Genomic DNA, 27,598 nt, shown 5'->3' on the forward strand with positions numbered 1-27,598 from the left:
AACCATGTCATATTCACCGCAATTTTATTCAACGTCACTATTAATGAAGCCTATTGTTGCACAAATTGCACATCAAGCAGACCTTTTGATTGAAATGTCCTCTTGTTTGGAACGGCCCATCAGTGACATGTGTGTCTTTTTCTCTGGGAGAGAGAGATTATAGAGTACGCAAAGGGTGCCCACGCATCCGGCATGTTGCGGCATGTTGCTATAGCAAGACTTCCTGTTCAAGCAGGAAGTAACTCTGAGCTTAAAGCACGGAGGTACTGAGCAGTTTTTATTTTTTCTGAGACTTGCCAGGTCTCTGTGGGAGTTTGACTGATGGTGTAGGTACTATGTCTCTCAAACTAAACAGCTCAGGAATTACCAATGGGATCAAGGTATGTCGACCATGATTTGTTGAACTGAGGGGTGTGTGTGGGTGTGTAGGTGTGTCAAATCTGCAGGGTGCTTTACTTGCAACATCAAATTTGCCTCCAAAAGAGCTTTTACGGTGAAAATAGGTGTCGAGTGGATTTAGGTTGTTGTTGGATCACATTTTACGATGTGATGGCGCTCTTCTTGTGGTATGTTTCTCTTTACACTGACACTGCAGCAGCATGTAAAGGCACATAAGCTCTGCAGGTTCCTGCTTACTTTGCATATTTTACAGCATTCTTCACATTCATTTGGCCTTGGATGTAGAATTTGTACATGTATTTGCCTCATAAAAAGTATGTATATGTCAGTTTAAGCATTTCTTTCTTTTGTCGATTATAACTCCCTAATTTTACCTGTAGCCAGTAAAAATGCAATTGTCACAATGAGTAAGTAGCATTTGAAGCTGATGTGAGGAATTTGTCCAGTGGGTTTAAAGAATTAATTTTTGGACTTGCAAAATAATCATTCCTAAGCGACAAATGATGCCGCAGACAAAGCCATACATCATTACTTCTAAGCACTTCTAGTCATTCTTCATCAACTAAACCCCACAAACAGTCTGGTGTGTAGCACCACTGCAATTACAGTGCAAAAAAATGTTCTGTTTTTTTTTTTTGTATCTTGGTTCCTTCATTTTCAAACATGTCTTTCAGTGTTTTTCCCCTGTCATGTCTGCCTATCTGCCCTCCAGGGCTTCAGAAATAAGATAAGATTTAGGGGGTGGTGGAGGATTTGATAGGCGGGTGGGGGGGGGGGGGGGGGTGGTTGCTGTGACCATTTCTATTTTTGACTCTTGCTATTGTCAACATCAGAAACAGACCTTAGGGAGCGGGAGGATAGCTGCGGTCTCATTTATTTCCCTCCATCCCTGTCTGTTTCTCACAGACTGCCTGCTATATTAAGAGCAAAGTATTTAGCGTTTAGTGACTCAGGGCTTTTTGGACACAGAGATGGCTGTCATTTCTGGGCCATTTAGCACGCTTTCAAAAAGAGCCTCGCTGCAATAACGGTGTGCAGAGACTGACATTTCAAGCGCCTGTCTTGTTATAAACAGCGAGCTGTGAAGATGCACTCATTCTTTTCTCTTCTCCTTTTCTCCTCCTCTCTCTACCTTTTCTGTGCTTTTACAGACCCTGGCAGTATCAGATGGAGGTGAGTTGAGAATAGTTTTGGGATGAATGTGGCACTAATTCGCGAATTCATGGCTTACAGTCTGAATTTTAGGTGGCAATGAACCGTAAGGAGTCAACGCCAAGATTATTTAAATAAATAAGGCCTTCAGAGAGACACAAATGCACAAATAACAAAATAAATCATTACAAGTGAGTGTATTTTATTAACACATATTATTACTATATGATTGCTAATGAAATTGTCAAACTATTGCAAATTTGCATTACAAGAATTCAAATGTGTTTTTAATAACTTAAAAAATAAATAGAAGCCGCAACGAGGCTTACAAAATAGAGGAAAATTTGACTGAAAATGCCCCTAATGGGGCAAAGAGGACAGCTGGCATCACGAACATCACGAAGTGGTGCCGGTTGCCCTTGTAAACTCTTGTCACACAACAGGTGTAGCTGTGACAGTAATTGGCACATAAATTGCTCTTAAGAGTTAACTAAATGTGATAGGTATAACTAAAATTGCACAAACTCTGCAACTACTGTACTTGTTAAAAAAAGTATGGCCATTCACATCAGGAACTAGCTCTGGGGTTCAATGACAGTGGCCATACATTTATCCTTTCTGAACATCCCTTGTGCCAAGATTTGATCAGGAACCTTGGCGGTCCTCACCAATTCAGGTTCAAAGTGTGAAGAGTAGCCGGCAACAGCAAAATGTGCCACACCCACACCCCAGCCGTGCCAGTTAAAGGCACCTTGTGTGCAGCAGTGCCCTGTCACACAGTTTGGCATTTTTCCTGCAGCAAGGGACTAAACCCCAACTCGCTGTGAGCTTTCTGCACCATGGTACCATTTTGCTCAGCACCAGCACACACCAAATAAAAAGGTTTTCGTTGCACTGCTCCAGCTTCTAAAGCGTCAGTGCTTTTGTTTGATGATGCTCGACCCAGTGATCTCACGGGTTCATTGACCTTTTTGAGGTTAACACAACAGCTTCCCCTGTGCTCACTTCAGGCGGCAGCTGAACGAACGAAAAGCAAGTCTGTTTTTATGATCTAGCTTTTTCGTCTGTATTGCAGGTAGTTTTCTTTCCAACGGGTAAAATATTCTAAATTAGTATTTCTCAAACTGCTCATTTGAATTTGCACATCTATTTAGCACCGCAGAGCAAACACAGATGAAAACAACAGACAGGTTCCACAAAACCGAATACTGTCCATTAGATGTGGGTCAGTTGGGGTCATGACTGACAAAGCATAATTAGTGAAGTACGCGCAATAATTACTAGTTAGCTTTAGTGATCTTTTAAAGTGTATAATTCCTAACAATAAAGAACAACAAAGCCTGCTGAGGAGTTTTGATTTGTTACGTAATCCAGCTAACTAAATAATACAGAATTGGAGGAATGTCGCAATCTAATATCAAGCATTGGCAGTGATGGCATTTGTTCATAGCTGTGGAATTTATCAGGACATACTGGGTTAAACTGCAACAACAGAGTCCAAAAGTTAGGTTGCGGGTTCTAGTCAATTAGGTCTAAAAAGCATTTTAAAAACCATGATATTTTGTGACTGCATTAATTCCATGCATCACATGTAGCATCAAATCGGGTCCAATTATATGATCTGCTGGTTATCTGCTATATATACCTGCTGGTTAACCTAAGGGATTCTTTTTGAGGCATTGCAAAAAATGTCATTATGCCATGATTAGAAGAAATTCCAAATAGATTAGACACCTAAACAACACTTTTGGAGTATATTTGTGGCATGGATTATGATGGTATTCTTATATTGATTTTTCTGACCGCAGAGCTGTTACTTGTTGTTGCTTCTCATTGCACTGCTCTAACATTTTTAGCTTTCGTTTGTCATTCCCATTCTGTCTTGCGCAGCTCTTCTGACGTGCTCCACTAAAAATCCATTGTGTTCCTATGCATGCACCAGTTTTTCTGTGTCAGAATTTGTACCATTTTTGGTCTGTCTGTTTGCACATCAATGCTAAATGTGGTTTAAGATCTCAGAGAAAGTAATTATTGTTTGTTTCGGGTGCTGTATGTGTTCAGAGCTGAATGCAATGGAGCCGGACGACCGCAGCAGTAGTCACTGTTCTAGCAGCAACACAAGTCTTCCCAGCGTGCCCAGTGACAGGGCTAGTGGAGTGGGTCAGGTTGCCAGCTGGGCTGTGAGCTTCGAGAGGCTGCTGGAGGATCCCATGGGAGTTCGCTACTTCACTGTAAGCCTAATATTCCTTTCCAGTTCATCCACTGACATTGCTGAAAAAGAGCACTTTTGGCCAGCGTGCGCTTGCAATAGCACAGGTCATCTCAGATGCCACCCATGCTGAGCAAATAATTGGATTCTGGATATGCATGGCAAAAAGATTTGGTGGTAGCTTAAATTTGGTTGGTTTGAATTATAACCAGTGAGAGTAATGTGACATTAAAGCTGCTCCTAATGTAAAGTGATCAATGACTTATGAATACTTGTGTGTTATGCAAACTTGTGTGTTATGCATAGACCCCACTGTTAATACATTGATAGAACAAAGGCTACATAGACTGTGAGGCTCATTTTCAGGTAAAATCAAAAATCCAGACAGATCAATTTTATTTATTTTTTTTTATATTCTAACTAGCACAAAATGGGGACAAAATGACATCCTGGACAAAAAAGGTGCTATATTCAATACAATGAGGAAAAACAGCATCAAAAACAGCAGAAAGAGATCAATATGGGCATCAATAATTATAATATATGTATTAACTCTAAGTTAAGACGTGTATTTGATTATTCAGTGAACCGCGAATGAATGTTTTGTGTCACACTGAGCAACGGTAGCTGACACACGTGGTAATCGCTCTCACATTTACAGCATATTTACATGGCGGTTTTGAGCCCTGGACAACGCAGTCCGCAAAATCACTGGTCAATTTAGGTGGAGAAATTAGTGTGGGGGCGGCCCACGCATGAGTCAGTGGTGCGGCGGGGAGCCATGCAGGGGCTGAAATGACTTTCGGGGCTCCTCCTCTGGGTGCGTGGCTGTGGGAAATCACGCTCAGGTGTTTTGAGTAGGAGGCCTCTGGCAACAGAACAGAAAACAGGCAGCAGAGTCAGCGTGAGATAAAATTGTATTTTTTTTCTCATTAATAGAAACGACAGGGGATGACAGCTGTTGTAATGATTTAATTGACAGGAAAAACGATGTTTAAGGAGACAGGCGATCTCTGAAACATTGATGTAGAGTGGATATTTGTTCTGTGAAAGTTTGCTTGTTGTCTCTCAGAAGGATGCGTGTAAAAAATAATTATTAAAAAAAAGAGGAATAGACTGTTTGTTTTATGCATTTTACCAACAGGCTTTCCTGAAGTCTGAGGTTAGTGCAGAGAACATATTATTCTGGCAGGCATGTGAGAAGTTCCGGAAGATTCCAGCAACTCAGACAGAACAGGTACCAAAATCCTGTCTCCTTCGGTTGCTTATGTTTCATTTACAGAATTTTCTTGGCAGACATAATCTAATTTATCACTTAACACCACGGAAATGAGCTTAATATGTTAATTATATTAATGATATATTAATTAATAAATCACTTCACTTTCGCAATGCAATCTGTCTTCTTAATATAGCTTGTGAATATAAAACAGACCATTTCAATAGCATCTCATATGAGGAACTGCAGGGAAGATGCAGTACACTGCTGAATTTCTCCCTCAGTTGAAGGTGGATGCTCTGGCCATCTACAAAAACTACATCTCTGACAGTGCTCCCAGTCCTGTGAACATAGATGACACGGCTCGCACAGAGGAGAGTACCCTCCAAAAGCCTCACCCTGACATGTTTCAGAAGGCCCAACAGCAGGTAATGGGAAAGTACGGGCTTACTTGTTTGTATGAATACACTGGTATAAAGTGCTGTACTGAACACCAGTCAGGATATTAACTAACCTTAATTATTTTTTACCAAAAACAAATTTGACAGGAGTAACACCTCTCATTTTTTGCAGAGCCTCTTTTCTCCCAGTAATTTGAATATCATAAACTGTCCTCACTTTGTACTGATAACTTTGACCACTGAGCCAAACTTTCTTTTTATATATATCCTCTGTCTGAATGAATCCCTGGCTTTGTTGAAATCGATGCAGGGGCATTAATGGCTCTCTGGCTAAATCTTTCTAGGTTTAAGTCCACAGCAGCATGTGATTATTCCAGTAAGCCACAAATAAACATGGATTTGAGCATTGCAGATGGGACGGTGCCTTTTGATTTATATGTTTTCATTTTAGCTCCCATTCGTCCATTTTCCCTAAAAGCATCTTATCTGTTAATGATGTATGTTACTGTTAAGTATTTTTGTTGACTCAAGACTGCAATGCAGCTCAGGAAAGCTAATTTTAGACTGAAGCTCAGCATTTCCTGTCCGTTCTTTTTCACAGATTTTTAAGCTCATGAAGTTTGACAGCTACTCGCGCTTCGTACGCTCACAGCTCTACCAGAACTGCATGCTGGCTGATGTGGAGGGGAAGCCTCTCCCCGAGATTGGCCCTCGCTCCAAGAACCCAGGGGCCAAAAACAGCCCCTCTCAGCAGAAACCTGACCCTAAACAGAAAGAGGTACAGTACGCAGGAAAACGTCCAGTCAACAAGGGCTTTGTCCGTCAAGCCTGTGGAGGCTCATGCCCCCTTTTTTAATTAAGGCCTTGATCTAAGCAGTCATCAGAATTGCTCTCTAGTAATGAAACACAGTGGAATAGATCTGAGGGGACGTTTCCGCTGAATCGGTATTTCAGACTTTTGTTACTGTCTCGCATGAAATGATGCTGCTTGTACTGCTGTCGTTGCACAACCTCCGAGCAGCCGAATACAACTTGATCTACACGTTGCCGTGAGAGTACTCCAGAGTAGAGCAAGAGCAACTGGAAAGCAAACCATTAGGAAAGGGCAAACTGGCACTGAGTGCAACTCTACAAGTTAAGTTTAAAAATAGTGCCCTAAGTTGTTGTCTCCCTTTGGCTGTGCCCGTTAGGGGTTGCCACAGTGGATCAACCAGTCTTCTGGTTGTTTTACGCCAGATGCCCTTCCTGAAACAACCCGCCCCATTTACTCAGGCTTGGGCTGCATACTCAAGTAGTGCTTGAAACCAGTTTATATAATTTGTAGATTTTTTTTATTACTCACGCTGTACATGAAAAACCTAAACACACTCAGAATAACTCACAAAGCAAACACACCCCACACTGTACAGTATTGAGAACATGAACATTTTGGTGAAGCTAATGTTGACTTTTTCATGAACTGCCAACAACAGCACAATGGAGTAATATTCAGTGTCATGGTATGTTTTTGTGTTTTATAAGGTTAAAACTAAAGCTAAGGTAGTGAAACCTGTTGGTGCGGAAGCAGAGGATGGAACAGACAAGAGGAAAGTGTTGAGATGGGACAAAAGTCAAGAGAAGAGGGAATCATGGGGAGGTAGGATAAAAAAGACAGGGCCCATGAATTCCCCAGGCTTACATGTCCTGTAAGGTACAATGAGACTATTCACAGGCACATGATGTTGCTTTATTCTATTTGACAACGTAATAAAAGCACAGTGGCAGGTTAACTGTGCCATGACATTTGGAAACATCCTGTGTTTGATTTTCTGCATGTTCTGTATGTTCAGGTCTCCATGTTCTGTACTATTTAAATCTGATTTCTGTTCTGCACCGCAGGATGAAACACCTTTGCGTCATTTTGTTTTATAACAATTATTATTGTAATTATGCTGCTGTGGCTGTCCGAGTTAGGTCTACTGATTTTGTTAAAGCTTTTTTTTGCCACTGAGTAGAAGGAACAATCATTGCAATAAAATGTTATTAATATTCTCAATATTCTCTGATGTGTACTGAAAATCTTCATCATGTTTTAGTTTGGCATCTATTTGATCAACAATTATTTGCTTCTAAATTGACAGATCCACAGAAGATGGGAGCAGCTCTTCTTGCTGAGGTGAGTAAGAATGACATTAATACAATGTATACATGTTTACAGAGAGATATCTAGGGTTTCATAGCATTGCATTTCTCTCACTTTTTCCAACGAAATATCCTTAAACATTAACACAAATTATGTAAACTAAAGTGCTGAACATGATTTGTGTAATATTTCTACACATGAAATGTGTATGAAATTTTAAACAATAATGGTATTGTTCTCATATTCTTGTCCTGTAGTGATTCATGCTTTCAATTACTTTCCCCTCCTATTCCAGCCATTGGTAGCTTTTTATTTAGTTGTTAATTATCAACTGGGTATATTGAGAATAAGATAGTGACAGAAATAAACTTTGACCCCCTCCACTGACCTCAAATTAAAAAAAAAAAAAAAAAACTATTGTGGCGTAGGCAGGCTCTATGCAGCAAGAGAGTGAGCATCCACCAGTGCGCAGTGGGCGGAGCCACGTGGACAAATACTGCTGTGTGTTCCTGCCCGACGGGACGGCATCCCTCACGCCCGCGCGACACGGTGTCAGTGTTCGCAGTATGCTCACTGGCCTCTGTGAGAAGAGAGGACTGCCTCTTACTGACATCATCATCTACCTGCAGGGCAAGGACAAGGTCAGCCCCGCCCCCACTAGCACGGGCACACACATGCAGGGCTACGCAACTATTTCAGGTGAATTGGAGACACACAAGTGCTACGTCTACGGCTGTGAAATTTCAAAGAAGAGCATGCCAATGAATAAAGTTAAAGCAAGTACAGACTTGAGCTATATAAGACTAGAACAGCCTACAGTGGGATTGCCATTCCGTGGCGGAATATAGTTGCTGCAAGGGTTGCCCTATTCAAAGATTTGTTTGATTAAAAAATTAAATAGAAAATACACTTAAACCTAACGTGATGTAAAAAATTACACAAGTACAACACAAAGTGGGGCTTAGAAGAACTAGAACAAAGAATCCCTCCAGAACAATTACCTGGACCTCCCACAAGCCTCCGCAGCATTTTGTGCATGGTTTATTGAGGCTGTTTTTGCTGATCATGGTGAATAGTTACATACAAACTACTGTGGTGACTCATGGGGTATTCTTTGCAAATGAATCCCCTACCGCATGAGCTGTTTCATGACCATAAGGAATAAACAGAATTTAGAGAGCTTGGTGGCTCGAAAATATTGCACCTTATGAAAGCTTGTTTTGTACTTCAACCTTCTATTATAGATTCCTCTCCCTCTTTTACAGAAACCCCTGTCTCTGGACCAGGACAGCTCCGTGCTGAAGGACCAGCAGGTGTTTCTGGAGCTGCGGATCACACTGGCGTGAGTTCGGCCTCATCACATCTACTGTCATGTCCACTGAAACAAGGTCCACTGAAGTAGCTTTCTGAGTAATTTAATACTGGGGAACTGCTGCCCTATCCGGGTTTTAAATGTGTGCCATTTATATATTGCACTTTGGTATACTAGTGTGGACTGTTTTAAAAATTCTAATGTTATATATTTTCAGGGTGAGGATAGTATTCACCGGGAAAACTGTCACAATCGTAGCAAAGTCTAACAAGACTCTGCAAGAAGCTCTGACCACAATTCTGCAGAAGCATAACCTACGACCTCAGGAGGCCCTGGTCACCCTGGTAAGCAAAACCTGCAGCCTGATCGAACCTACTCCAGAAACGGCATAGCTGGCCTGACTTTGCACCCCTTTTTCTGGTAATTTATTTATTTATTTATTTTGACTGTCTAAAGCAGCACATAACAGTTTGCTTGAATGTGTGCATTGTGTGGCCTTGCCAAAGTAATGGACTGTAACAGTCTGCCATTATTGGCAATGATTGCCTTAAAAATACATCTAAAATCTGCTGTCAACTTCTCCCTTTGTCACAGTTTGAGAGCAGAGAGCCATTAAATATGAGCATGGTGGTCACTCCCCTGGCCAACAAGACCATCTTACTGGACAGAGCAAGAAGTCAGTGTTTTTTCACCTCTTTCTGAAATCTATGCACCCGTATAGAATGCTGCCTTTAAATAACCATTTAAATATGTGAAATAATTTTTTTCCTATTTTGATTAGACAGATAAACAATAATATATATTATTATTCCTTCCTTATATATAAGTATTCCTGTTTTGGGACAATTAGTATGTCCAGCACTTCCATAAAGACATACATACGTCCACCCAAAAGAACATATGCATTAACTTTCAATATAAATGCATTTTTAAAAACATTTTTATACCAGTATTATTGATTGTATCTGTTATGTACTAGCTGTGAAATAAATGAACAATTAGACTTTAACATTATCGCTACCAACCAAACCGCATCTTATGCACATAAACCAGGCGTGTGTGACCTCGTTGCCTTGTATCTTCTTTTTGTCTTTCGCTTGAGTGGATGAATGAGCAAACCAGCTCATTACTATGGTATGGAGGACCCAGGAGCCAGAGCACCTCCTCAGAACATGTCATAGCAAATTTATGTTGTTTAGGGCCCTGTCACACTACCCTACCCTACACTGTAGCAAGTACACAGTTCTGTCTGTGGAATCATCATGCTTTGGATGATTGCATTTGTACACTTATATTATATTACACAAATACTTGTGTAATTGTGCAACTGTATACTTATGTGTCTGACCTCTGAATTAACCCATTGTTAAACAGGCGCTGACACGGTGCCAGGTTCTGCCCATGGTCCTCATGTAAGTACAAGCCCTTGCTGTTGAATGAGGGGGCCTGGATTCGTTTTGACCACAGTTTTAACTGAGTTGTGTTTTATTCCTGCCAGGTGCGGAGAGGGGGCGTTGGCGATTTAGACGTCTCTCTGTCGAGCGGCCAGATCAGAACAAATATCAAACAGAGGAACCCTGTGCTACGAAGAGCTTACGACATGGATGGTAAGAGACACCCGAGGATGCAAAAATTCATGGTTATGCCCACGTCTCTTTCACTGTCATAAAATACCTAAAGTTTTATTAACATCTTCAAAACAGTCAAAAATATATCCTTCAACTTTTCCACAATTGTTTTAGAAGTATAACAGCATGTTTCCGGAAGGAGATTACTGATGTCAGGAAACAGGGTGTGGGCATGCAGGGTGAAGTTAACAAAGTGTAAATCCTTATGTTAGTAGCAGTAAAGTGAAAGTGAAGTGATTGTCATTGTGATACACATCACAGCACATGGTGCACACAACGAAATGTGTCCTCTGCTTTAAACCCATCACGCTTAGTGAGCAGTGGGCAGCCATGACACCACTTCCCCAGCATATACAGTAATACTGCAGTACATTTACAGCAGTTATCAGAAGCCCTTATCCAGAGCGGCTTACAATCAGTAGTAACAGGGACAGTCCCCTCTGGAGACACTCAGGGTTAAGTGTCTTGCTCAGGGACAGTATGGTAGTAAGTGGGATTTGAACCTGGGTCTTCTGGTTCATAGGCGAGTGTGTTACTCACTAGGCTACTAACACAGTAGTGTTGCTGTTAGAGCATCACCTTTAGTCACTATGATGAATGGTTATTTGTTCCTCTTTTGTCTAATTTCTTCCTTTTTTGCTCTCCTCTCATTACTGAGTCTGTGTTTTTGTTTCAGTTCACCCCCAAAAACCTTTATAACGACAACAAAAAAACTGAATCAAGTTTCCTACTCATTAACAGCTCACTAGACAGCTCAGAACTGAGGCCGAAACAGTAAGAATTTCTGTTCACGCAATTTGAATCCCATCTGTGCTGTAGGGCTGGTGGAGCTGCTGAACAGAGCTCAGTGCTGCAGTGCTGAGGACCAGCGAGGCCTGCTGAGAAAGGAGCACCTGATGCTGCCCGCCTTCCTGCAGCTGCCGCTCGGGGAGGTGGGCGAGGAGGAGGTGGAGAAGGACAGGCCGATGGAGGAGAGCAAGGAGACTTCATTCCAGCCTCGGCAGGAGTCAGCGGCCACGCCCAGTTCAGACACCACGCCCTCACCCACCCCTGGCGATCGGGGGGTTCTCGCGAAAGATGTCGCGGCTGATGCTGCGAGCACAGGTCAGGGGTCAGACCCTGGTCGGGAGACTGTGGTTTGATTGTGAAGTGGACTTGTTTATACCCTGACCCTCGCGCCATTTATCAGTGGTAAAGCCGAATGTATTTATTTACAAACATGTTTTCAAGGATTTTTCCTTTTTTTAATTACTTTTATTTAATGATAATGTCTGTCAATTTCATACTAATTCCTTCACTTTGTACCCTTTAATTTCTGATGTTGTGAAATGTGAACTCTATTAAATACCTTAGGAATTAAAACATTTCATGGAGAATTTCTGACTCAGACTATGGTTGCCTGTGGCGCTCTGAAAGTTCACACACACCGAGCTACAGAGACCCTATTGATTTCTTTCCCCCCTATTCCAGTTTGTTTTGTGCCTGTTGGATTGAACTGATTTCTGTGTGCCTCTCTGCACTTACATCTTTTTTATTTTTTTGATGTGTTGGATCTCATCGGGTGTCCTTGTGACCGCTGGGACTCTTTTGTTCCATCCTGCTTGTTCTGTCCTTTTGGTATTCAGCGAAGCTCAACAAAACCGGGTTACAGAGGGAGTGACGCTGAGGTGAAAGCGGGAGAGAAATGGAGAGGGGGAGAGACTGTGTTACTGTCAGAGCCGACACTGGGTAAAAGGTAATGTATCGCTATGACAGAGTTTCTAGCCAGCGGCGCTGTGGCTAATGGCTGCCAATGGCTTTTTATTCACTCAAGAATCTGCACTCCTCCATCATTCCCTTCTCTCCCTCTGTCTATCTCTCTCTTTCTCCCAACCACGATTCTTCATCTCTCTGCTTCACTCTTTCCACTTTGACAAATCTGACTGGCATGCCATTGGTCACGTTGCGTGACTTATGACCCCTGGGCAGGGGGCAACAGCGCGGTCTCCCTTTGTTTTTATATGAATGAGTGATTCAGCCACAATGCAAACCTGCAAGAAAATGAAAGTGATTGAGAGAGGTGGGGCGGCGAAAGAGGGTGGGAGGGGGAGGTGGGAGCGAATGGAGCCTCCTGTAGAGAGAGAGAGCGAGAGTGAAGGAAAGAGAGGGAGAGACAGGGAGGGAGAGAGGAAAATCCTGTACCAAGGGGCAGAGAGACAGGCAGCAAGACAGAGGAAGGGAGGGTAGGAAAAGGGAGAGAGAGAGAGAGAGAGAGAGAGAGACTTGTCTATGACTGGAGATATAGAGTAAAGGACTATTACATAATTGACCTTTTCTGCTCATACCTTGATTGTCACGTGCCCTCCCTGCTAAAATTGCAATCGTGCTGTTACTCTTAGGAGGAAGGGGCATCTTCAGTCACCTGGACCCGACTGGCACGCCACGGAGGAAACAAAGGTAAGGCGCCACGTCACGCTGCCTACAGCAGCAGGCTGTGCTCGAGAAGCGTGCATCTGCAGCACGTCTTTATCAGCATCTGGACGCCGGGCACAGTGGCCAGTGTGGTCGGTTATCTGAAACCACAGCTCTGTCACTCGGCGCTTTCAGCCAAGTGACAGAGCCGGTAGCCTCAGACTGGTGCATTAATTTTATTTTTTTTACATGGGTGTGTTCTGTAGTTCTGTATTCTAATGGATGTGTATGCACTAGATATGCAGATCTAGAAATATGTGCGTTATCAAAGCCGAGGCCCATTTAAACATTACATTACATTATGGGAATTGACTGCAAAATCAAAAGATGATTTTTAAAAGATTATATTATTTTGCATGATCTTTTAAGAAAAAAACTGCTAAAATCTAGTATCAAAAGGAACTTCTTTCAGTCATTAGCACACACAGAGTTTTAACATGGTGTTGCTCATAGAATTCCTCATTGTGAGTTGAACCACATATTGATGGCCAAGGACTTAACAAAATTTTCTAGTCTCAGAAACTACTGTAATCATAAAGATCTAGTCTACTTGCTGAATCATATTCATCAGGCCTTAAAGGATGTGAGGGTGCTAAATTAGGAAGGGACAGATTAAATTGAAATCCATTTGAGGGGTTTTAAATATTTAAAATCTGCTTACTATGTGGTGATTGGAACATGGAGGCTCCTGAGGAGCTGAAGTAAAACTACAAAAAAGTTTTGCTCCTTTTGGATGTTATCGAGGGGGGAAACCCCAAAAACTCTGTTGGCTTTAATGAGAATAAATAGATCAGTCTAAAAAGGAGGTGCTTAGGTCCATTTTTCATGTTCATTCAAAGGCTCATCTAGAGGGGTATCAGCCCCAAAAGCAGACAGACTCCAAATGGCTAATAGTTGCCATGGTGATGTCAGCCATACAGTCTGGTGCCGGTGCCTTGGATAAACCGTGTTGGCATAGAAATCACAATTCTGAATTCATACCCTGATGGGAACATTGCTGATGTCACACAGAGGGCATTATTTTAAGTTAATGTGTTTTAGCGACTTTATTTTTAATGGTACTTGATCATTTGGGGATGCACACACAGAAACACGCATGTGATGTGTGTGTGATTCTGCACATGCAGGTGAAGAGTCAATGCTCACTGTTGAAACACCGTCTGCAACAGGCTTCCTCCTGTCCGACTCACGTTGAACGTGAAAGAGGGACTGATGTACCTTTGACCAAATATTCGCAAAAGGCAGACCAAGTACGCCGTCTCCAGAGGGCTTAGCTGTTGTTCCTGTGCACCCGAAAGTTCAGGCCACAGCTGGTGGGCAGTACAGGACTCATCTGTCTGAGGCACTTAAAGCTTCATTTAACCTGACCTTACATTACCTCTCACATACACTTTCACCCCCTGTCTCTCTCTAACGCAGGCACACACACTTTGCATCCTTGGCAGGACCTAACATAATACATAATGTAACACGTACATATCCCAGCAAAAAACATCCAATAATCTCAATTTCAATAGTCAAAAGGCAGATGCATGCCCACTATTTATTAATATTAAATATTTTTTGACTTGTAAAGTCATCTCATAAATGCTATAGCCCACACTCACCATTGTTGTAAAAGAGTCATACATATTTACTGTATAAAACAACAGTTATATAATCAGGATTTAAGTTTCCTATTCTGACAGCTAACTTTGTCAAATTAAAATGGAACAATGAAATACACAAAAACATACTGACACACACACATACAATTAAGGGCATTTCATGTGTTTATCATTCATTTCCTGTATGAGCAGTAAGTCAGATTTCACATCCCCTTTCGCACACAGTTTGCCCTCCTTTCTTTATATATATCAGACTGCCGACATATAACAGCAGACTGCAGATTACCGACATTTTGTCTGGTGCATTGTATTGACCGAAACCACTTTGAAGTTCGATGCAGATGGCGAACATTCATTCAGAGCTCTTTCTTCCCCTCGTGTTACTTTAAGTCATCAGATTCTTTGCTTTCAGCGGCAAGGGGGAGGAGGTCATGGTTGAGGGCCACACATTCTGTTTACATTCATTCTGAGCAGTAGGAAAAGTAGCGCAGTGTCACAGTGATCTGAAAGAACTTTAGGCCAGTTTCTCCTGAATTTTCTTATATTGTTTCAGGTCAGTTTTATGTGTGATTTTTGCTGAGATCACTGTACATATTGTTTTGCCTTCTTAGCTGCATGCAGAAATTTCAGACATTCAGTATCAGTGATGCATGCATGTACAAAACAAGTAGAATGAATAAAAATGTTATGATAAAACATCTAATCCTATTGAAATAAAAGACTATCTGATAAAAAAAAGGCAAATAAAAACATACCTGTCTGTCATACATATGGTAAGTGTGGTATATTTAGAAAAAAACTATGTTGAATGATATGTTGCTGCTCCAACGTCTCAAGGTAGGCATAAAGGTCATTATATATTTTTTCCACATGTTCTCTTTACAGCCAGAGAGCAGTCCGGTGTGTAATCATCATAAGAACTGATTTCGGGACCTAAAGATCAACCTTGCTCTGTCATCATGGAGCAGGCAGAGAATAAAGTGAGTAGTACTGAGACTTGGACATTTTTTTCTCCCACTACGGCCAATTTAACTGGAAAATGTGTGATGTAGAAAATAAATGAATCCCACTAGACATTCTGCGTGCAGAGGTGGATGCAGCTCACTTTTAATCGCAGTCATTTTGGACCGCTCAAATGGAAATATTCCCATAACGAACTTGACCCTCGACCCTGCATAATTCCAATTTAATTAGCAGAAGTGAAATGGACTTGACAAGGATTTTTTAATGGGCGACAGTTACGCTGTCATTTATTTGTCTCCAGTCCTCCTCTCCTCAGAAGTATACAGTGAAGAACAGATCCAAGTCCACAGAAGAGGTACAGCAAGCCAAGAAGGTAAAGAAAAATATATATAAACATATATATAATAATTCATAATCAAAATCCAACCAACAATATTACACATTGACTGTCTGTTAGTGAATGGAACCTCCATTAGCAGCCCAGCGTCTTCCTTTGACTCAAACAGAAATGGCGGTAAATGAGCGCCACCTGCTGATGCAGTCAGACATGGCATGAGTGTGCAGAAACTGGTGAACTGTTGATGGACAGTGTTCTGGACACCATGAATCTTTTGTGCCTTTCCAGGCCTTCCAAACCCCGCAGAAGTCCCTGCCAGGAAAGCCTGAATTGGAGGATCTAAAGGTGGATACAGCGCCACTCTCTGTGCCAGTGCACACATGATTTATTCAGAAGAATACATCTTGCTCTGTGGACACACAGAACAAGCGATCTGCATGAAAAACACCTTAATATGCATCAATTTTAACTGAATGTGCTGAATGTGTAATGTTGAAAATGGCACCATAAAAGGTTAAGGGTTTCTGTTTATGCCATGTTTATCTTTTTTTGTTTTTTTTGCTTCCCTTCCAGGAGACACCGTCGCCCTCGACAGAGGAGTTGAAATGATGTCAGGGTGGAGCCGATTCCCTGAGGAATCAGCGACTGAAATTAGATGCACTAATGCATTTGGACCATTTGGGTTGTTGTTATTTTTCCAATTTCATTGTAGCTTGAGCCATTCCCAATAAACATTTATAAATCATAAGTCAATTTCAACCAAAGCCACAGAGGATCATGACAGAGTTGCACAGAGGAACATGGAGACGGTACACAGAATACCAATCACCTAAAATGCATCCATTTGTTCTACAAAAAAACAAAAGGCCATCTTGCTAATTTGAAAACACAATAAATAATGTATGTTTTATAATATTTATTTGTATGTATTTAAACTATTTATTTATGATTTCATATATATATATGCACAAATATCCTTAAATATACTAATTACATATGTGCATTATGCACATATTAAATACAATACATGGGCTCACATGAAAGACAGAACATCCTACATGACTAACATTAAGATTAATGATGTAATTTAATAAAAGCAGTAAGGAAAACATTGCAAGCTCCCAGGGGTTTTGGGATCCTGAAGTGAGAAAATTATTATTTTTAACAGTGTTATCTGCTATAGTTATCAACATAAGTACGCATACAGAAAACCCAGAGGCAGTGGTGGCGGCCCCATAATCAGAAAGTTGCCGGTTTAATCCCGATTCACTGAGGTGCCACTGAGCAAAGTACTGTGACCACACACTGCTCTCCACGCGCCTGTCATAGCTGCCCACTGTTCACCAATGGAGATGTTTAAAAGCAGAGGACACATTTCATTGTGTACATCATGTCCTGTGCTGTCAATCACTTCACTTTCATATGAATATTTATGAACCTTAGAAATATTGACTGCTGTTGGAATGAGCTGGACTTGTATTGTTTTCCATTCATGTGGTGTACTGTAAAAGTGTTCTTCAGTTAAGGACAGCCAAGGTCCATGTGGTTGTCCAGGCAATGGGAAAAAAAAGATTCTTCTGGTTTCTTCTGAACACAAACCTTTACGACACCACACCCAAAGGAGATTGTTCTTGGTTGGTCTTAAAGGTGATTGTATTTGTGAAAGGTTTTACAATGTTTCAGAAATGTTTTTTTGTTCCTCATACATGTGAATTAAATAATTTAATGACATTGCATAACTGTACTTTTAACAAAGAACAGTAAATTGCTATTTTATTTTAAATGTGACTCAACCTTGTACTACTGTCTATTTCTATAAATAATACTATAAATAATTATAATTTCTATAAATAATAATTTATTTTATTCAATTAAATGGTGGCTTTGCCCTCATATTTAATATTAAATATTATTTATGCTGTTAAATATTTTATATGCTGCAGTTTAGGTGCAGTTTGTGATTAGACCACATAGAACATGACAGGACACTTCAAATACTGCTTGTTGAGTTCCTCCATATAACGGAAGAAGCGCAATCACAACAAGGTTAAAGCAACGTTATGCATTATGAATATCGCTTACCATGCCTACCAAATCAAGTTACAGTATCCAAACTGTAATGTTCATGTTATTTCAGTGGGTAAACATCCATACAAGACGGGCACTGAGGTTCAAGCCTCTTTCAGAAGGTCTGTTAGTGTTACCCTGCACCCACCATGGCAGCACTGGTGTATTAAACCATTATGAGCTCAATTTCTGCTGCAGGAGCTATTTATGTGTTTGCGCTGAGGGGAGAATAACAGCAAGGGTCTTTCCGTCAAGGGACAGGCTAATATACAAATGAATGGTAGACGGCGGCTTAATGCTAAAGACTGTCACAATCTGGCATCCAGTGGCTTTCGCCATGATGCAATATGTCTATAGTAAGTATCGTTCTAATGTTTCAGCTGAAAAGATTCCTATTATTATGTATTTATCTGATTTAGTAAAAGGTGAGTTGAGGCACACATAACCCATTATAAAACTCATTATTGATGTTGCAGTAAAACATGAGTGCAGGCGAGTGTCTGTGTCGCATGACTGAAGCTCGAAAGACTCGGTAGGGTGCTTTCTGTTTAATTATTAAACCAAAAGTTTAAAAATCATTTGACTAAACCTGGCAACAAAACTCAAATTCCAGCACTAAAACATCACACATACCTGAGTAATAACCTCATATAGGTGACGAAACTCCTAAAATATGTGAATAAAGTTTTATTTTAAACTTTCATATCTGATCAAGAACACCCCCATTTAATCTCTCTTTTTTTTCCTCCACAGTGCAGAGTTAAGTATGTCATTAAATTGAGATGTAACCGAGATTTGCCAGAGAGGTGGGAGCCAGTTTAATCAAAAGAGATACCCCCCTGGCTCTCTCCAGAGCTTTCCACAGGGTGTCATGCTTTCCATATAAGGAAAAGGCCCTAGCCAAATCTTCCAAGGCGGAATGTTTCCTGCAACTGCCCGGCGTTTGTTTGGTTGTGATTAGTGTAATGTGTACCTCTCGTGTGCGCCTCGAATCGGCAAATATCCCCCCTTTCAACTTAATTATTTGCACTTTAACCCTTCGTCACAAGTGACACGGTTGAGAGCTGTCACTGTTAAACATTGCCCCTTATCTCAGTAGAAGGATATAAAGTTTAAGCCAGTGCCCCTCCATCACTGCCGATCGAATCCTGGGGATGAAGTCTCGAGCCCAGCAGCCGGTAAGAGACACCGTTCCACTTTCCCTCTCATTTGGGGGCTTCAGTGCAATTCGCTTCTCTCCGGTGGCCTTCGAAAATGATTTTTTTCCTTCTGTTGTGAGAGGGCGGCAGGAATTACCGAGCGTCTTGATTCAGGGCTGGGCTACGTCTGCCGTTTCCTTTAATCAGAAAGATGCATTTGACGGGCATGGCAGGGCCCTTTCCCTGCACACATTCAGGAATTGCTGAGCTGCTGTGGAAATGAGGTGATGAGCCTCTTAGCTGCGGGATAATCAGCACTTTTTGATGAAGCGCATTTTTACAAAGCTCTCGGGCTCCTTCCAAAAAGCAAAAGGAAAACAAGTTTGATCTGCATCACAAAATACACGTGGCTCCCCCCACAAAATAAAAAACAGCACTATTACGGTGCGACCAGGAGGTAAATTTGCCCGAAAAAAGAGGATGAGCCCATTTGGATTAAATTCCCAATCTGTGTGACTTCCATATATTAGATGCATTCTTCAGAGCATAACATCCCCTGCGGTTTATCACATGGTATCACACAGTTCTGAAAAAGAAGGTCTCCTAGTCACTCCTCATCACCTCTTTGGGGTAAAATGTTCAAACTGAAAATAATTCCAGGAAAATGTTGATCAGCCAGGGTATGTGCTCCTCTCATCTTGCTAATATTAAAGAAAGGGGTGGAAATGCGCAGAGTGATAACCGAATCAAAGGATTGCCAGGATGTGGCATCAGAACGAAACATTCTCCTACTTTGTTTCTGGTATGGTAGCCTCTAAGAGAGATAATGAAGCTGCCCCCTCCCCACAGAAGTAGGTATCCATGGCAACATGCCTTTCCAGGACTCATGCATTCCAGTGGAAAGGGGGTGCCTGGGTGTTGAGTTGCCCCAGGAGCGATGTTGCGAAGGGGATTTGTCTGCCCATAAAACCTGGGATGACCGTGTTCAGCCTAAAGCACAAGGTGTGTTAACAACCCCCCCAAAAATCATTAGCCCATTAGCATAAGGATTTTCAATAATTATAAGAATATAATTCTTGGGATGGTAGTAGCCTAGTGGGTAACACACCCGCCTGTGAACCAGAAGACCCGGGTTCAAATCCCGCTTACTACCATTGTGTCTCTGAGCAAGACACTTAACCCTAAATTGCTCCAGGGTGACTGTCCCTGTAAAAAAAAAAAAAAAAAATGTCCCTGATTGTAAGTCGCTCTGGTTAAGGGCATCTGATAAATGCTGTAAATGTAAATGTAAATGATGTAATTCTTTGTGTCAGCAAAAATGCAGGTTCAACAAATGTTCTCCATCTTCCAGGGCTGTGCCAAAATGAAAGAAGGCGACTGAGTTCCGTGCTCATCAATGTTGCAAAAGTTCTCCTCCTGCTCTACATGTTCATCTGTTCTCTGGACATCCTCAGCTCTGCCTTTCAGCTCGCCGGAGGTATGTCCGAAACTAGCCTCGCAGCTACTTTAAACAACAAAACCTCAAGCTGCATCACGGTTACTGTGTGACAGGGGTTCCGCGTGAACTTTGTAACAGTTCTACTCGTACGGGCCTTCATCACCCCCAGTCTCTTGCAGCTACACACATTGCAGGGTCCGCACAAGCAAGAGGTCTCTGAGAAGTCAAACCTCCTTGTGATATCTCGATCAATCCAAGAGGGCCGTATTAAAAAAAAATGTTTCCAAATAGATTGCTTTCACTCCTAATCAATTTCCATTAACAGATTTAAACAGGCTTTCTCAAATGCCAGTGTTTTTTTTTGTCAATACTATGATATGGTGACAGCATAAGTTACGGCTTCAGTTTCAGCTGTAAGGTTTATTGAGTTGTATATATATATATATACACACACACACACACACACACACACACATACATATATACATATACATATAAATATATATATACATTGACATTTTGTTTATATTGACCAAGTTCAACTTCAGATTTGATTTAGATTTTCTTTTCTGCCTTGTTTTGCATTTTTGATGAAAAATTCCCTGACTACAGCAATTTAGCCAATACCGTATCATATCCACGCAGCTACAGAAGCAATTCAGTCCAAAAGAAAAGAGGTATTCCCTTACATTCTAATGCCGCCAGGCTCTTTCCCAACATAAAAGCCCAGAAAGCTCATTCAGACCTCATCAGAGCTCAAGACCTTCATCCACACAGCCTGGCAACCTCAAAGAAGAAATTTGATTTCTTCCAGCCAACAATGGCTTCTTTTTTCTGGCACCCTCCCTTAAAACCAAGATTTCTGAAGGGCTTTGGCCTTTTGTTGCCAAACATAATTTCTGTCTTCTCAGGCTGTAGCTGCCATGCCCTCAAAGTTCCTTAGAAAGACTTAGATAAAGTAGCACTACAATCACCCCTTGACAGGAAAGCATTGTAGTCACCTCAGATTTTGCACCTAGAGCTCCAAGAGATCAACTGTTCTCAAAGCGCTGAGAAGAGATGATGCTCTTCATAACAGGAATCACCGTGGTCAAGATGGCTTAGAACTTTTTACTTTATAAAACTTTGAAAGTTATGGTTTTGGTACACCCAAGTATTAATGCAACCGTCCATTTCAGACTTTACATAATATACATTTTTAATTTTTTCCAGTCTCCCCCCTTCTGATTTGAGGATTCTCGACCTTGTACTAATCAACATGGAATATGTTGAGAATATTCTGTTTATAGTTAAGCATTTTTCTCTTTTTCTTCATCATGGGCACGGTTTTCTGCTGAAATCGTCTTTTTTTTCTGTCTTTTTTTCTGTGGGCAGGTAAAGTGGCAGGGGACATTTTTAGAGACAGTGCCATTCTGTCCAATCCCGTAGCAGGACTGGTAGTAGGCATCTTGGTAACTGTGCTGGTCCAGAGTTCCAGCACCTCCACGTCAATCATTGTTAGCCTAGTCTCCTCTGGGTGTAAGTCATGCCAGTTCATTACTTATTTTATTTTAAACATCTATGAGCCTTTTTGTTAAAATCTTAAGCTTAACTTTGAGGTCGCCGAGTTCATATGCAAGATGTGTCACTCTGAAGCAGGTGTCTTTCTTTTGAGAACTGCAATTTTCTTCCAAGTGCTAGAGGTTAGGTCAGCCACTCCAATCATCATGGGCTCTAACATCGGAACTTCAGTCACCAACACAATCGTCGCGCTGATGCAAGCTGGGGAAAGAGACGAGTTCAAACGGTGAGGCATCATGACAATAATCTGCATTAACGTTCATCTGCGTATCCACGTCCGTCTTCCGTTGCAGGGCATTTGCAGGAGCCACGGTGCACGACTGCTTTAACTGGCTGTCAGTGCTGGTTCTGCTCCCTCTTGAGGCCTCGAGCGGGCTGCTCAGATGGCTGTCCCATGCTGTTGTGTCCAGCTTTCATCTCAAGGGCGGACAGGATGCCCCGGAGCTGCTGAAGATCATCACTGAGCCCTTCACCAAGCTCATCATCCAGGTGATAGAGGCATCTCCCTAAGCTCCTGTGTCACTGACGTGCAATGCGGACAAGTTAAATCCCATTAGAGTTTAACAAACTCACTCCAGGTGTCATCCATTTAAACCTCTGCATCGGTACATTCAATAAGTCTGGTGCACAATTCTTTAATCCATGCATAATATATTTTTCATGTTTCTGCACCCAGCTGGATAAGTCTGTGATCACAGGTATTGCAACTGGGAATGAGCACATGAGGAATAGGAGCCTGGTGAAAATCTGGTGTCGGAGCGGTCCCCAGACTGTAAGGGGGATGAACAGAAATCTAGGCAATAAGTCTGTAATGCGCCAATTCATATTGCTGATTTTATCCCCAACAGCATGCTGAGAACCTGTCTGTCAGCAGTTCTGCTGGCTGGACTGCTCTAAATGCAACACTCTCTGCAGCAAAAATGCAAAAGTGTAAGCATGACGTTAATGCACAGAACACGAAGCCTTACCGTACACTAAAGCACACTAAATGTTAGTTGTAGAGATTGGTTTGTGAACAAATGAGTGGTCAGGGATGAACTCATATTATTATGCAGGTTTGCATACAAACACAGTCCTTGATACTGCCAACTAGCCATTAAAATTGTATTGTATTAATCTTTTTGAATTTGTGGGGGGGCAAAATTGAGTTGTTAATCTGAGTTATAATACAGTGAAACATTTCCTTTGAAATATTTTGCATATGATACATTTCAAGAAAACACCTACTGTTCGTTCTTCCCCTTAGGCAGGCACCTCTTTGTGGACTCCTCCATGTCCGACTTGGCCGTTGGACTTATTCTCTTAGCTGCATCTCTGCTGGTTCTTTGTAGCTGCCTGGTGCTTCTGGTCAAGCTACTTAACTCTTTGCTTAAAGGACAAGTCACTAAAGTAATCCACCAACTAATTAATACAGGTAAGGTTGAAACACAAATTCCTAACCTTGGTGTTGGGCAGGAATATATTGAGTTTACGAATGAATTCATTTGTTTCTGAAACTGTGAACTCCTTAAAAAATGTAACCAAATAATCTTGTGAACTGTATAAACACACGTTTCTGTTGTACTGCATTAAATATCGGTGCTCATATGGTGATATTAGTTCAGCAGCACGGTGCTGCTATTGCCTGACCAAATGAAAAGAATATTAAATTGGGGGCTTAGCATGTTTCCATATTTGTGTAGCACAGCATGCATAGTTTCTAGGGGGGGCCAGATGTCCTCTTTTCGAGACCTGGAAAGTGCGTCCAGCTGGGGTCTTAGCATTGTTTAGGATTTTGGGCTGCATAAATATTCGTCACATCATCTATTTTTGTTTTCTCACCTTGCTGCCAGCCATTCATGTGGACGAGCCATTTTGATGGACACATTTTGTTGTGTGCACTGTCTGCTGTGCTGTGTAACACAATCGCTTCACTTTCACTTTTTCACTTTTTCACTTGAAGTCAGAGGAGCAGACGGCTCTGGCTGAGAAAGCATATGTCATTAACTAATCACCTTTTTTTTGTGACGTGAAAGTGATTGTGAAACCATCACCCTTGGTGAGTAGTGGGCAGCCATGACAGGCGCCCGGGGAACAGTGTGTGGGGACGGTGCTTTGCTCAGTGGCACTTGGCGGTTCGGGATTCAAACCGGCAACCTTCTGATTACTGACCCTAGTTCAGTTTCAACATCAACATTTCCTCCCTCACACCATGTTAAGACTTGATTTTTGTTTTTTAATGAATTGTCTTTATTACAAACTGAGTGAAGTGGAATACAACATAATAAATGTTTTTTTTTTTCTTTTGCTCAGCGCATGTTATTCCAGTCTTGCAGAGAGTGCAAAGGGTTCCATCTTTGGGTTGGGTGCTGTTGAGTGATATTTCAAACCAGCACACTATCATTAACTCTATCCTCTTTTCAGACTTTCCCTACCCATTTCAGTGGCTCACTGGATACCTGGCCATCCTGGTGGGTGCTGGAATGACCTTTGTAGTACAGAGCAGTTCAGTTTTCACTTCCGCCATCACTCCTTTAATTGGTGAGTATCACAACAAACAGTCAGAAATGGTAGTCCCTGAGTGTCCCTGACTAAGACACTTAACCCTGAGTGTCTCCAGGGGGACTTTCTCTGTAACTACTGATTGTAAGTCGCTCTGGATAAATGCCATAAATGTAAATAAAAAAATGCAAGCGCAAAGTAGAGGCTCACAGGATGCAACATGAAGCATGCAATCATCTGTATGGTCACATGACAGTTTTTAAAAAACATTACTGTGACACATGTGGAGATGGCTCTTTGTTCCTTTGCATCGTTTAATGCCACTGTGTTGACACCCTAACGATTTCTCATTCAGAGTTTTAGCCACGTGAACCAGTGCACACAATGCGCCTTTTATTCATGGGGTCTCAGTCTTAATCTATTTGCCATTCTTTATGTGTGCTGTTTTAATAAACCAACTGTCTGGTTTAGCAAGATAAAGAGAACCTTTTCAGTAAACCATTGACTGTTCAGCTGATGATAGAGAGGCTGACCCCAGAGACACTCACCATCCGTTTGGTTTTTAGTTCGCTCTAATCCTCGTAAATATATTAGCCATCCTTTAATATCCCGTGATCGACAGTAATTAACCGCGCAACTACTGTCCAGTGAAGCCTGGCTCTTACGGAGCCGTAATTGCCGAGGCAGGGGGAGATGGCTAATCCCTTTTGCTTGCATCGAAATGGTCCCGCGGCCCGATATAACTCGATGTTAGTTTGGAACCACGTTTCACAGTCGGCAATTTATTTACGAAATTGCATCAGCGGCGTAAACAGAAGCACGCTATAACACGCTCAATCCAAACCAAATGGCGACCGGTCAAAGCGCAGAGCGCAAGCCTCAGTCTGCGCAGTAACTTTTCATTTTAGTAACCGAGGCGACACCCGCTGACTGTTTTGCAGGCATTGGCGTGATCAGTCTGGAGCGGGCGTACCCATTAACACTCGGCTCCAACATTGGCACCACCACCACTGCCATTCTGGCCGCCCTCGCTAGCCCGAGTGACAAGCTGGCAGCCGCTTTTCAGGTGAACGCCCCCCCCCCCTCGCCTGTTCCTTTATATACCGCACATAACGTTGTAGAATTTTCTCATGAAAGAACAGATTTCATCCTTGGCACTTTTTTATTTGTGTCTCAGTCTTAATGCTAATCAAAGGACTTTTTTTTTTTTTTCTCCGTTAGAACATTATCTCCTGCCAGCCTTTGTTTTCAACTCATTTCATGTTTTTTTTTTTTGTTTTTCTGTGCACACTACAGTGCGTTTTAAATGCCTGCTTTTCATACTAATCCCCCAGGTAGCGTTGTGCCACTTTTTCTTCAACGTTCTGGGCATCCTGCTGTGGTACCCGGTGCCCCTCACACGTCTGCCCATTGGCATGGCGAGGTTCCTGGGGGAGCGGACTGCGAAGTACCGCTGGTTTGCTGTCCTCTACCTACTGCTGTGCTTCCTGCTGCTGCCATCAGTCGTGCTTGTCCTCTCCATGGCGGGGTGGCAGGTCATGGTGTCAGTCGGTGCTCCATTTGTCTCAGTTCTCGTCTTCATCTGTGTCATTAACATGCTGCAGGCTTGCAGACCCCACTGCTTGCCCAGAAAACTGAGGAGCTGGGACTTCCTCCCAATGTGGATGCGCTCTCTTAAGCCAGCTGACACGGTTATCACCAGAGTTACGCTAAGCTGCACCAAGCGATTAGGCCACGGCAAAAACAGGGCCATGCAGAGAAAGCACCAGTTAGCAGCAAAGAGCACAACATCTCAAAGAAATGTGCAACTGGCTGGTGAAAATCCTGCTCCTAGTAAACTTCATGACCTCCATAGGCTTCAAGACAGCATGAGCACTCGCCTTTAGCGAACAAAACCAACAACAAAATGAAGCACACATGTGTAATTATGTCTATTTCATATTTAGCCTCTGGATGAACACTGGAAGTTTGAACAGAGGTGATAAATGTTAAGATAAAGGTTTATCATGTTCTGTGTTGTAAGAAATTACAGTCCCTATAAGTTTATAGATGTAAAGCAGATATATTTTCATTAACAGTAACCTTGGAACAACAGAATGCACCAAAAGACAAGAGTTTCTGGTCAAGGGATCATTTTCATTTTCCCCCATTACGCAATGTCAGTTTTTAAATCTTTTATATATAAATTAGTTGGAAGCCTTAACTGCAATATGAATGTAATGCCACGTGCTGCTGCTGGAAATATTTATTAGACCAGAAAAGCCTGCTACTAAAGTGGCGAGGTGTGCCAAAAGGCGGTGTGAAAACAACTTAACCTATTCTGGGCGCTGCGTGGCTTGGTGCGACTGCATGGAAGCCAAAATAGACTCCGGATTGTGTGCGGACACGGTGCCAAGTGCAATATGCTCCATCATAAAAAGGACAAATGATGCGTGCTGCTTTTATGAAAGATTCTCAAAATGTTGTGTAAAGTAATTAAAAGCTGTATGGGCTTTACAGCACTTAAAAGCAGTGTGTATGTGTGTATGCGAGGGGAACATTACTTTTTAATCTTGGTGCAAATTATATGCATTGGCTTACACATGTGTTTTGAAAGTCTTTTGATTATTATAATTAAGTAGATTAAAACTTGCAGCACTATTGATATGTACATATCACCATATAGTTTTTGAATGAAAAAACGTGATTTTTAGCAAAATATATTTTCTTTGAGTTTGAAACATTCACAGTCTAGACATTCATTGTCATTTCAGGAACAAACCATGTTATTTAAATGATCAGTTTGCAAATAATTGCCAACAGATTTAAGAAACGCTAATAGCTTTGGCCTTTGGCGATGAACCTTAAATTCATTCTGTCTACAGGAAACATTAAATTAATGTCGTTCAAGCATGTTAATGGCTTCTTAAATAAGCACTGTGGTGCATAAACCTGGACAGGCATTTTGCCAGTAATGTTATGGCAGCAGGGATTTCCTAAGACTTCATCAAAAATGTTTCTCTGTTCATTTTACAGCATTTCATCCTAATGTGTCATTAGTGCTTTCTTCTGGGAACCGTACATGGGAGCTCACCTTGTTTTCTAATGAACATCTTACTGAACGTGATTGAAAT

General features: G+C 41.7%; 2 protein-coding genes and 1 long non-coding RNA gene across 7 annotated transcripts; all 3 read left to right on the plus strand.

Moving 5' to 3' along the window:
• Positions 1-244: 244 nt before the first annotated feature.
• rgs14b (regulator of G protein signaling 14b) lies at positions 245-11,806 on the plus strand. 3 transcript variants are annotated; one of them, XM_028983670.1, is made up of 15 exons: positions 245-380; positions 1,551-1,572; positions 3,613-3,782; positions 4,905-4,997; positions 5,264-5,407; positions 5,982-6,158; positions 6,902-7,016; positions 7,501-7,535; positions 7,931-8,143; positions 8,768-8,844; positions 9,032-9,158; positions 9,409-9,490; positions 10,189-10,226; positions 10,313-10,421; positions 11,262-11,806. In XM_028983670.1, exons 1-15 carry the CDS (start codon positions 336-338, stop codon positions 11,582-11,584), a joined length of 1,770 nt encoding a protein of 589 aa, XP_028839503.1. In that variant the 5' UTR covers positions 245-335; the 3' UTR covers positions 11,585-11,806. The 3 variants fall into 3 exon arrangements, with proteins under 3 accessions (XP_028839503.1, XP_028839505.1, XP_028839504.1); XM_028983672.1 differs by lacking the exon at positions 7,931-8,143; XM_028983671.1 differs by lacking the exon at positions 1,551-1,572.
• A 218-nt stretch (positions 11,807-12,024) lies between these two features.
• LOC114792885 (uncharacterized) lies at positions 12,025-17,588 on the plus strand. Of its 2 annotated transcripts, XR_003750164.1 has the most exons (6): positions 12,025-12,177; positions 12,821-12,878; positions 15,386-15,480; positions 15,765-15,836; positions 16,089-16,145; positions 16,374-17,588. It is a non-coding gene; the product is annotated as an uncharacterized LOC114792885 (long non-coding RNA). The 2 variants fall into 2 exon arrangements; XR_003750163.1 differs by lacking the exon at positions 12,025-12,177 and having other exon boundaries at positions 12,581-12,878.
• A 1,209-nt stretch (positions 17,589-18,797) lies between these two features.
• Positions 18,798-27,374, plus strand: slc34a1b (solute carrier family 34 member 1b). 2 transcript variants are annotated; one of them, XM_028984210.1, is made up of 12 exons: positions 18,798-19,045; positions 19,859-20,008; positions 20,358-20,483; positions 21,819-21,962; positions 22,119-22,230; positions 22,298-22,493; positions 22,681-22,776; positions 22,853-22,934; positions 23,251-23,418; positions 24,408-24,524; positions 25,427-25,551; positions 25,820-27,374. In XM_028984210.1, the coding sequence occupies exons 2-12, from the start codon at positions 19,876-19,878 to the stop codon at positions 26,369-26,371; spliced, it is 1,851 nt and encodes a 616-aa protein (XP_028840043.1). In that variant the 5' UTR covers positions 18,798-19,045; positions 19,859-19,875; the 3' UTR covers positions 26,372-27,374. The 2 variants fall into 2 exon arrangements, with proteins under 2 accessions (XP_028840043.1, XP_028840042.1); XM_028984209.1 differs by having other exon boundaries at positions 18,990-19,045; positions 19,856-20,008.
• The last annotated feature ends 224 nt before the right edge of the window (positions 27,375-27,598 follow it).

Source organism: Denticeps clupeoides, chromosome 6, assembly GCF_900700375.1.
Source record: "Denticeps clupeoides chromosome 6, fDenClu1.1, whole genome shotgun sequence".
NCBI lineage: Eukaryota > Metazoa > Chordata > Actinopteri > Clupeiformes > Denticipitidae > Denticeps > Denticeps clupeoides.

Coding starts and splice junctions, on each gene's coding strand:
- rgs14b (XM_028983670.1), top strand. CDS start 336: ATGTCTCTCAAACTAAACAGCTCAGGAATTACCAATGGGATCAAG. Junction 1,573..3,612: donor CCTGGCAGTATCAGATGGAG/GTGAGTTGAGAA, acceptor GTATGTGTTCAG/AGCTGAATGCAATGGAGCCG. Junction 3,783..4,904: donor TGGGAGTTCGCTACTTCACT/GTAAGCCTAATA, acceptor TTTTACCAACAG/GCTTTCCTGAAGTCTGAGGT.
- slc34a1b (XM_028984210.1), top strand. CDS start 19,876: ATGCCTTTCCAGGACTCATGCATTCCAGTGGAAAGGGGGTGCCTGGGT. Junction 20,484..21,818: donor TGCCTTTCAGCTCGCCGGAG/GTATGTCCGAAA, acceptor TTCTGTGGGCAG/GTAAAGTGGCAGGGGACATT. Junction 22,777..22,852: donor GTCGGAGCGGTCCCCAGACT/GTAAGGGGGATG, acceptor TATCCCCAACAG/CATGCTGAGAACCTGTCTGT.